The following is a 10,836-nucleotide window of genomic DNA, read 5'->3' as shown; positions in this document are numbered from 1 at the left end:
TGGCTACAAACGGTTTTTTGGGTAAATATCTTTATACCCAGTGACTGGGGCGCTCGATTCCCTTTTTCGAAATTTTGACATTCCTTTTTTCGAAATTTTGACATTGACCGATAATGTCAAAATTTCGAAAAAAGGAATCTAGCGCCCCAGTCACTGGGTCTAGTAAATGTCTAAGTAAACTTCCAATCTCCAAACACGCCGATCACTTTTGAGTAAAAACACCTCAGTAATCAAAGGGTGAGAGTTAAACTTACACCTTCCGTAGCTTCTTAAAACAACTTTCTTACTGGCCTACTTGATTTTGTACGTCTATCCTATCAAATTATGATCGGGCAAAACTTTAATGAAACTATACATGTACACATCTCTCATCTTCACGACAACCTACAATCCAATGTGTGAGGGAGTTTCTGTCCCACTGTATTATTCTGCCCCTCCCCCCTCCCGCCCCAATTCGGCGAACTCAATCATCTTCTTATGATAGCGCCCTCTGTTGAATCTCCGGGAGAAATATTTCCCCATGACACCAATAGTTATACTTAATGCAATATTTAGGATTATTTTTTTGTAAAATTCAAACAAAATTAATGAGATGCAGTAATATCTTTAGCCATAGCCATAGAAAGTTAGATAAAAGGCACCGTCCATCACGGGACTGTGTTTAAAATGTTGTCATGTGAGGGCGGTAGATAAGATTAATGGTCATTACAAAACTACACATCAAGCACAAACCGGAGGCGGATGCGGGACCCGAGGACCAGATTTTCCGGTGAAATAAGGATTTGTTTATCTTAAAATTTCAGGAAACACCCAACAATTATGAAATACTCATTACATACAAAATTGTTCAAATTGAAAAAAACAAAAAACGCCAAAAATTGCTGATTCAAAGAGAGAAACTTCCAAGCAGTCATTGCGTTAACCTCATGATTTTTTTTTTGCCGTTCGTTGAAAATTGAAATATTATTTATTCATTCTTCAGATTATTAAAAAAAAACTTTATAAGCTTTGTAGGCTAAACAAGTAGTTGGTATGTTGGCAAGCTTTTTGGGTAGTAAAGTTAAGAGGAACTAAATTTCCTTAGCAATTTAGGCCTCCCGTCACAAACGAGTTTTCAAATGAACGAAAAGTCAACACTGGTTTACAGCGTCACTGGTTGGGATAGCACCAACATTTTGTTACACTATATTTTTTTGGGGCGCCGACTTTCCTTTTTTTCCACGACTTTTTTGGGGCGGACTGCGTTTTTTTTTTTTTTTTTTTTTTTTTTTTTCAAGTGGCGACCTTTTTACTTGTCCGAGTTTTGTGTTCTTGTGTAATACACATTCATTACAACGGAAACTACAACGAAAAGGACAACACAACCATGAATGGGAGTTAAAAGAAACAACAAAGGAGGGGGAAATTTAATTATAGATATCCCAATACAGGTGTGTGTGTGTGGGGGGGGGGGAATCTTGTTCTTATATCTAGTTCAAAATTGCCGCGTTAAAAAAAAACAAAGTCGCCGCCCCCTCCAAAAAAAAAAACAACAGCGCAGTAACAAAAAATTTGCAGGTACAAAAACAATAGTTACCGTGTGTAAAAAGTCACTGTTAAATTTACATTTATGGAACGTCATAGGAAATAGAAGAACAATAGCAGGACTATGTTGGTTGTGTCTGTTTTTTGTAATGTAGAACAAAACTGTAGTTTCTGGTTTTAACACTACTGATATATTATGTGTTGTTGGTTTAGGTTGTTTTTGTTTGCCGTTTGGGTTTGTACTCCTGATCCCGGGTATGGTAATTATTTTGTATGCAGGGAAACAACCACGAAGTTGGCCGGCTGTGCACACACTAATAACACCAAGACTGGACTACTGCAACAGTCTCTTGACTAGCATCAACAAGATCCTGGAAAGAGTGCTTCAAAGGTCTGATGCAAGGTTGATTCCAAAACACACAACTACGATTCCATCAGTCCTCATCTATTCAACCTACATTGGCTTCACATCTCCCAAAGAATCATCTTCAAAGTTATGATCCTGATTTATAAAGCATACTATACAATAAATAAGCTCTCCTGGGGTGGATTTCACAAAGAGTTAGGACTAGTCTTATCTCGAGTTAGGACGAGTTACTAGTCCTAACTTATGACTAGGTGTACGTTTTTGATATCTCTTAGGACTAGTCCCATCTTAGGACTAGTCCCAACTCTTTGTGAAATCGACCCCTGGATATTATTATCACAGACATGCTCAAATTGAGATCTCAACAAAGACATCTTCGTTCGTCTACCTCTTGCTAACTATTTGTTGTGCCAAGCACTTGCTTTTCAACTTTTGCAGAGAGAAGATTCTCTGTATATGGTCCCAAAATGTGGAATAAGCTTTCTGCACAGATCTGTAACATGCAGAAAATAAAGACTCTTATATTCATGGAATCTTGTTTTGTATCCAATAGTTTAAATTTATTATAAAAGAGAAGCTAGCTTTTTGATAAAAGAAATCATTAGTAGGCCCCTATGCCCAAAATACCATGCAGGGAGGAGAGTGTTTTCTGCATGTCATTAACTTTTCAAGGCAGTATCTTTTTTACATCATCCAACAATGAAGTTAGTTAATTAAACTAATATTTGAACACATAATACACTGTGGAAAAACAGAAATACAACCTCAAAAGAAAACAAATAATAATGCTGAAGGAAAAAGTTTGACAATAAACCAATTGACAACTTATTAGCATTATAATGCGCAATTGGTTGATTAAGAGTATTATTAATACATTACCCCCTTGAAAATATTTTATCCGTAAAGACTATGAAATTATTTAAAAATGCCAACAACAAAAAACAAATTTCTGATCAGCTTTAACGGATTTGAAATTGTGAATGCGTCTTAATGGATTTTGAATCCTTAACGACAGATTGTGATAAAAGGAGTAACGAGTAATTTGAATCCATAAGAACAAATAACGTGAATCTGAGAAAGAAGATTGTGAATCCGTAATACTATAAATTGAGTTTTTATTATTAAACAATAAACCACATTTTTTTATTGGCACAAAATAAATGAGCTTTTGGAAAAAGCTGGGAAAAAAACATTTAAAAAAAAACACACAATGCTGCAATTAATTTTGTTTTCTGTCCTGCCCTACTCCAACAAACAGCAAAAAAACGGGAAAAAACGGAAAAAACCCAAAACAGACAAAACAAAAATTAATCACACGATAATATTTTCATTTATACAGGATGGGGTTGGGTGAAGGCGTTTTTTAAAAGTTTTGTTTGTCCTTTGCAGTTCTTCCATGTATGTTTGTAACTGTTTTACTTGGTGTTTATTTTCGGGTAGGGTGAGCTTCAATTTTTGAAGCAAATGTGGCAGTAAATGGACTGATAATCTCAATCCGAAATGTCCGTCTCTTATTGGTTGGAGTTAACGAGAGATCCAAACATACTGTCCGGATTGGCTAGGAGATTCTCGGGCGTGTCATTCTCAATGACCTCTCCCTGACTCAAGGTCAAGATGACGTCAGAGTTCAAGATTGTTGCCACACGGTGCTGTAATGGATGAACGAGAGAAAAACAAAAAAGTGCGAACAATATAAATGGTAACATGGTTGCTGATTTCTAAATATAATTTTGTTTATTAATTGGATTAAACTCCTTGTCTGTCTAATCAGGACTAACTTTACTCACTTAAAGGCAGTGGACACTATTGGTAATTACTCAAAATAATTATCAGCATAAAACCTCACTTGGTAACGAGTAATTGGGAGAGGTTGATAGTAGAAAACATTGGGAGAAACGGCTCCCTCTGAAGTGACATAGTTTTCAAGGAAGAGGTAATTTTCTGCGATTTTGATTTTGAGACCTCAAGTTTAGAATTTGAGGTCTCGAAATCAAGCATCTAAAAGCACACAACTTGGTGTAATAAGGGTGTTTTTTCTTTCATATTATCTCGCAACTCCGACAACCAATCGAGCTCAAATTTTCACAGCTTTCTTATTTTATGCATATGTTGAGTTACACCAAGTGAGAAGACTAGTCTTTGACAATTACCAATAGGGTCCAGTGTCTTTAATGTCTGTGAAGTAAACTTACAGAAATGGTGTTTACAAAAAGTCAGCTGTGGATGCATCAATTTAAGGTCTACCTGTTTCGCCCTCAATTCCCCTCACCGATAATGTATAATTTTGCGACAAAATTAGTTATCAATATAAACCACAAAGGAGACCGCCAATATAGCGAGACTGCCAATATAGGGCTATAGGGCTAGTAGATAGCTCAGTTGGTAGAGCCCAGCACGTTAATCTGGAGGTCGTTGGTTCGAATCCTACTCTAATAAATTCCTTGTTTAACCCCAAAATTCATTTAAAAATTTACCCAGTCAGTTTCCATTGTGGTTTATATTGATATCTAAAACAAAAAGTCACATCCCCTTAAGGTGATCCCCTGGCTGCCGCTTCCCAGGATGTATCGTAATTTTGGTGTGATCCCTGGCAACACGGCAGTTAACGGTTGTATGGCTTCTGACTGGCACCCCCGAACAAAGATATTGACAAAACAGGGAGAGCTAATACAGGGCTAGATAGCTCAGTTGGTAGAGCGTCGGCACGTTACTCCAGAGGTAGTTGGCTTGAATCCCCCTCTAGTCAATTCTTTGTTCAACCCCATAAAACTAATACTAGTTTAAACTTACAGCAATGGTGAGAACGGTTTTATTGACAAAAGCAGTAGTCACAACCTCCTGCAGTATTCGGTCCTTTAAGGGAAAAATTTAAAATAAGCTTTGTAAAAGAAAATATTCATACAGTTTTGTAAATTGTTTTCTCTATGGAAGTATTTGTGTATCTAATATCTTTTTCTAGGCTCTTCAACTGAGATGCAGTAGCCTACGGTTATCATAGGGTGAGATAGTATAAAATGAGAAGTAAACATTGGATAAAAGTTTCCTTGTAATTTTGACACTACAGGAAAGCTCAATTAAACAAAGAGGCTCAAATAACTTCAAGATGCTATGTCAGATTTTTTGCCCAAAACATAAAACCCATCAAAATACCTATTGAATTTTTAATCAAAATTTTTGGGTCAAATCGGCAAAAAATCTGACATAGCATCTTTAACATCTTTTTCATATGACAACTCACACCTGTTATCTCTGTGTAATTCCTTTTCCAAACAGTGGTCAAATAAAAAGATCAAAAACAAACAAAGAAACAAATGAACAAACGAACAAACCGTACAGTTTCTACGTCAATGGAAGCTGTGGCTTCATCCATGATAAGGATGTGAGCATTACGAAGGAAGGCCCGGGCCAGACAGAATAACTGGCGCTGACCAACACTGAAGTTCTCTCCTCCTTCTGAGACTTGGGAATCTGTCAATCAAGAATAATCAATACCAGTTAAAGACATTGGACACTAATGGTAGTTGTCTAACACCTCACTTGGTGTATCTCAATACATGTTTATACGTAATATAACAAACCTATGAAAATTTGAGCTCAATCGGTCGTCGAAGTTGCGAGATAATAATGAAAGAAAAAAACAACCTTGTCACTAAAAGTTGTGTGCTTTCAGATACTTGATTTTGAGACCTCAAATTCAAAATTTGAGGTCAAAAAATCAAATTTGTGGAAAATTCCTTCTTTCTCGAAAACTACGTTACTTCAGACATTTCTCACAATGAGACAGCTCCCCGTTACTTGTTACCAATTACGGTTTTATGCTTATAATTATTTTGAGTAATTACCAATAGTGTCCACTGCCTTTAAGTTGAATAATCCACCCTGTTTTAGTTATTCATTAGCCACCCTACAATTGCTTTGACCAATCACAATCAAGAATGTGTGTCTGAAAACACTCCACTTTGGGTTTCGTCAGTCATTTTGAAAATGGACACAATCTGTACCGGAACAGTGCCTTAAGCCAGAGGCTGAGCCTTGGTCCCTGTTAGGGAAAATGGCCTTTGATGCTGGGTTGCTATTGTGTGTGATGACCGACTCACTTCAGTGTCTCATGAGTGTGCACTTTGACATAGATGCACTTCTATATCCCACAAGTAGGCAAACAAATCACAAAAACAGTTATTCTGATTTGAAAAACACGACCTCTGAACCCTTAGCCCAGGCTCTCCCCTTGACGCAAATTGATATAACAATAGAATAAATACAGACCTAGACCTCCATCCATTTGCATGACAAGATTCTTGAGTTGTGAGATTTCAAGTGCGTGCCATAGTTCCTCTTCGGATCTTTTAAACTCTGGATCAAGATTCATTCTGTGGAACAATGCAGACAACAAAATGAACAATCTTCATTATCAAAATTCACCAATAAAATTCTTAGCACTGTTTGGGAAATATTGTTCAGTATGGCTACTGCCTGCTTAAGTCGAAATTAACAGTTTCAAAGGGTCTGTATTATTTTGTTTTGTTTGAAGAAGTTCAGCAGCTCTGGATAGTTTTATGCATTTTGAAAATCTTTTCACTTCAAAGTACTGCAGTAAAAGATACCACCACTTCATCACCCCAAAAGTTGAATCTGGGAAGAATTACTGACAGTAAACCTGCCTCAGAGTGGTATTCCAATGGGAGACTTTTGAAACGCTTTGTGGCAGCAGACTTACCAGGTAAAATCCATTGTTCTTGTTCATGTGTGCACAAGGAATTTTACCTGGTAAGTCTGCTGCCACCTAGCGTCCCAAAGTCTCCCATTGCAGATTATTCTTGCTACATGGACAAAACAGCTCCAGATTTTTGGCAAAATATCAAAAATGCTAGCACCTTTCCAAATGAAATTTTCACAGGTTAGTGTTATGGTATACATGTATATCCATAACAGGATTTGCACAAACAGTGAGTTCCAAATACCCCATATATACAATTCCTTAAAGTGATTAGCCATCTTTTTGGTACAGTAATGTTTCTAAAGGCTGAGTCACACTGCAGCGATAATGACTCAAAGAGACACATTATATTGGTTGAATCAGCGTGTGTGTAACCTGCGTGGAGCAATTCAACCAATGGGAAGCATTCTCTTTGTGTCGTGATCATCGTTTGCGTTATCGCTGCAGTGTGACTTGGCCTGACCAATTTGTTTTAAACAGTACACGTTTTTGAAAGAAAAGGCCTATATTTACAGTGCTCACTAAATACATTTAAAAAAAAGGTTTGAACATTTAAAGTAATTTTTAACTAAAATCTTGGTCAAACAGTATCTGCACATTTTACTCAACAGGATATGACCCTTGACCTGACTAAGGTCATGACTAACTGAAGTTGACCTATGACCTTACCTGATTGTGCCGTCAAAGAGAACAGGATCTTGAGGTATGATGGCAAGACGTCTCCTTAGAGTGGTTAACGGTACGCTGGCTATATCTACACCATCAATTATTATACAACCTGTGAAACAAATGCAAAAATGGACTTCCTTTTTTTTAAATGTTCTAATTTATTCGAAGTATCACATTTACATTTTTACTGAATACTGAAGTTTACACAATGTGTGTTAGTTTTTAAACACTGGACGTGTTTATCAAGAGGGGCTGTTTTGTTCTTAAAAGTATATCATGCATACCTTTGAATGTGTCTATGATGCGGAAGAGAGCAGCAGTAAGGGAGGATTTGCCACTTCCAGTTCGACCACAGATACCAACCTACAGAGAGGGAACAACACACAGAAGTAGTCATTATACATGTACTGGCAAAATCTCTTCTATCAGCTTCTGAAAAAACCTTCTCTTTTGCCGCCCCTAAACTTTGGACTAGTCTCGCCCCATCTCTGTGCTCTGCTGATTCACTTCATATTTTCAAGAAGCATCTGAAATCACATCTGTTCCCACAGGGATTTCTTGGTTGTTTAAGATTTTAATTAGCAATTTCGTAACTTGTTGCCATGTTTCTTTAGCTGTGTGTTATCACAAACCGCTGTGATCTTGATGAAATGGCGGTATATCAAATATTTTTGTTTGTAAGTTTGGCATGATCAGTGTGAAGGTAGAACTAACTAAAAAAAGATCTAGTTTACATGACCAAATAGAGGTTTACCATAAAGTTATTATCAAAATGTAATGGAAGGGCGGGGGGCAGGTCTCCTTTAATAAAAAGGGAGAAAACAAAGCAAATCACTGAACCTCAGCGTCGACAGAACTGAACCACTGAACATCTATGACCATCTTTTGACCTCTTAATCGCTGTCAAACCTGTCAACCTCTGTACAAACACTGAACCTCTGTTAAAGGCAGTGGACAATATTGGTAATTACTCAAAATAATTATTAGCATAAAACTTTACTTGGTAATGAGTAATGGGAAGAAGTTGATGGTAAAAACATTGTGAGAAATGGCTCCCTATGAAGGGACATAGTTTTCGAGAAAGAAGTATTTTTCCACGAATTTGATTTCGAGACCTCAAGTTTATAATTTGAGGTCTCGAAAATCAAAATCAACCATCTAAAAGCACACAACTTCATGTGACAAGTGTGTTTTTTCTTTCATTATTATCTCGCAACTTAGAAGACCGATTGAGCTCAAATTTTCACAGGTTTGTTATTTTATATTTATGTTGAGATACACCAAGTGAGAAGACTGGTATTTGACAATTACCAATAGTGTCCACTGTCTTCAAACCATCCAACCACCACCAAACAACCGAACCTACATGTATGTCTTCAACTAATTCAAGAAAGATCTAGTGTAAATAACCCAATAGAGGTTTACCATAAATTTATACTCAAAATGTGATGGGGGGGGGGGGGTCTCCTTAAAAAGGGGGAAAACATAGCAAATCACTGAACCTCAGCGTCGACAGAACTGAAACCACTCAACATCTATGACCATCTTTCGACCTCTAAATCGCTGTCAAACCTCTCAAAGCACTGAACCTCTGTTAAACCGTCCAACCCCTACCAAACAACCGAACATACATCTTCATTTACCTTCTTCCCTGCCTCTATCTCTACTGATACATCCTTAAGAACTGCATCAAGCTCCTCAGCATATCGGACCGAGATGTTCTGGATAGAGATCGCTCCTTTAGATGGCCAATCGTATGGCGGTTCAATCCCTATTTAAACAAGGGAGTACATAACTTTATCAGAAACAATCTAAATTGATTCTACAAGTAAATCATACAATTTTGTTTACTCACTCCTGAGATCTGGCGTTCCAGAGAAAGTTTGATTTTGCAGAAGTTCAAAATTGTAACTTAAATTTCGTTTTTACCATCATTGTATCCATCATTGGTTTCTCTCAACCATATAATTGCTATTAAGTTGTTCTATTAGCTTTTCGAAATATGACTTGAAGCAAAGTCATGTATTTTTACAAAACAATTTTAACAAATACTATTTTTATAAGAGGTCACCTTACACCACAATGCCACGAATGACCACTTCAAGGTGAGGGCTACACTTAACTGATTTGGGCTGTCAAACCAAAATCAACTGTCACCAGGGCACGTTGCCACCTACTCCTTGGACTTAAGCATGGTTACCCCCTTTCACACTACTTAAGGATGCAGGAAATGGTTTCAAGATTGGAGTTTAGGGATGTCCCTTTGCAACCACCATAGACGATGGATTATATGTCTGCTGGTAAAGCCATTGGTCTTGTGGGGAGCAGGAGGGAGTTGATGGTTAAATGGTGTACATCATTGATCATGTCTTGAACATCATTGATCATGTCTTGAACATGGTATATACATGCATGATATTTGGTTATAAAGAAAGGTATGAACATTTTATAATACATGTAGTGGCTTCTTATAATAGTGTGCATATCCGCGCTTTAACATACAGTATTTACCTGCAAGGTATGTGGGACTAAGTTTGAGTTATGAGATCATTCTCCTTTTACATAGCACCATGCAAAGGTTTACAAGGTGCTGTGGAGCAATATGCTGCCAGTCAGTTTTATGGAGTACAACTTACCTACATATACACATGGTGTAGGCTGAACAGACGTTTCAGGCAATTTAATCTTTACTTTTCAAATTTATTCTAAGGGGAAAAACAAATCGGCAGTCAGACTAAAGTAGGAATAATATCGTGCTTGTTTTTACCTTCATATGATTCTGGAGTGAGAGCTGTATAATGTTTGACTCGCTCTACTGCATTCATCTGCATCTCAGCTTCTGCCATGTACCTGACTAGCTGCTGAAGGTACACAGACACCTGTCGACATATTGAACGTAAAATTGTTTAAAGGCACTGGACAAGATTGGTAATTACTCAATTATAAGTAAGCATAAAAACTTACCTGGTATAACAAGCAATGGAGAGCTGTTGATAGTATAAAACATTGTGAGAAACGACACTCTCTAAAGTAACTTCGTTTTTGAGAAAGAGGTAATTTCTCACTTTAATATTCGAATCTGAGAAAGATTTCAGGCCTGAATCCTTTCTTAGGCATCTGAAAGCAATCCATGGTGCAACAAGGGTGTTTTTTTCTTTAGTATCTTATCATTGCGAATAAAGACATGGGACCAGTCTAATCCCTCCCTTACCCCTATTGACCTTTATCATGCTGTCACCATCTTGGTCATGTTCCCTGTTTCCAATAATAGTAATGAAAGCTAACATTGCGCATGACACCAGACTATTATTTCGTCCAGCCTCAGTTTGGTTACAATGAGTTGGAATGAAGTAAAATCAAGATCACCACACCTAGATAAAGGTGTATAATAATAAAGCTAATTATTTTTTCAAACTTTGCATGGTGGAAATACGATATAGTAAGGTTTGTGGTAACACCATGTAATGATAATCTCTAGAGTTGGGGTGGTTCTGAAAAAAAAACACTGGTCTCAACTTACATGTATACAGAACCACCCCAACTCACCTCACACCTCAGA

General features: G+C 37.2%; 1 protein-coding gene across 2 annotated transcripts in view; it reads right to left on the bottom strand.

Annotated features, from left to right (window-relative positions):
* Window positions 1–1,497: 1,497 nt before the first annotated feature.
* The window catches only part of LOC139945082 (ATP-binding cassette sub-family C member 9-like), a 35,872-nt gene continuing 26,533 nt past the window's right edge, over window positions 1,498–10,836 (bottom strand). For both annotated transcript variants that reach the window (XM_071942337.1, XM_071942338.1), the window contains exons 26-33: window positions 10,045–10,156; window positions 8,921–9,048; window positions 7,562–7,640; window positions 7,278–7,386; window positions 6,158–6,261; window positions 5,226–5,359; window positions 4,682–4,744; window positions 1,498–3,540 (exon numbers count right to left, since the gene is read on the bottom strand). In XM_071942337.1, coding sequence (XP_071798438.1) covers window positions 3,403–3,540; window positions 4,682–4,744; window positions 5,226–5,359; window positions 6,158–6,261; window positions 7,278–7,386; window positions 7,562–7,640; window positions 8,921–9,048; window positions 10,045–10,156 — 867 coding nt within the window. In that variant the 3' untranslated portion in view covers window positions 1,498–3,402. The remainder of the gene's footprint in view (window positions 3,541–4,681; window positions 4,745–5,225; window positions 5,360–6,157; window positions 6,262–7,277; window positions 7,387–7,561; window positions 7,641–8,920; window positions 9,049–10,044; window positions 10,157–10,836) is intronic.

This window comes from Asterias amurensis, chromosome 12, assembly GCF_032118995.1.
Source record: "Asterias amurensis chromosome 12, ASM3211899v1".
Classification (NCBI taxonomy): Eukaryota; Metazoa; Echinodermata; class Asteroidea; order Forcipulatida; family Asteriidae; genus Asterias; species Asterias amurensis.
Note: the sequence above shows the minus strand (reverse complement) of the source record. Positions and strands in the feature narration are given on the sequence as shown.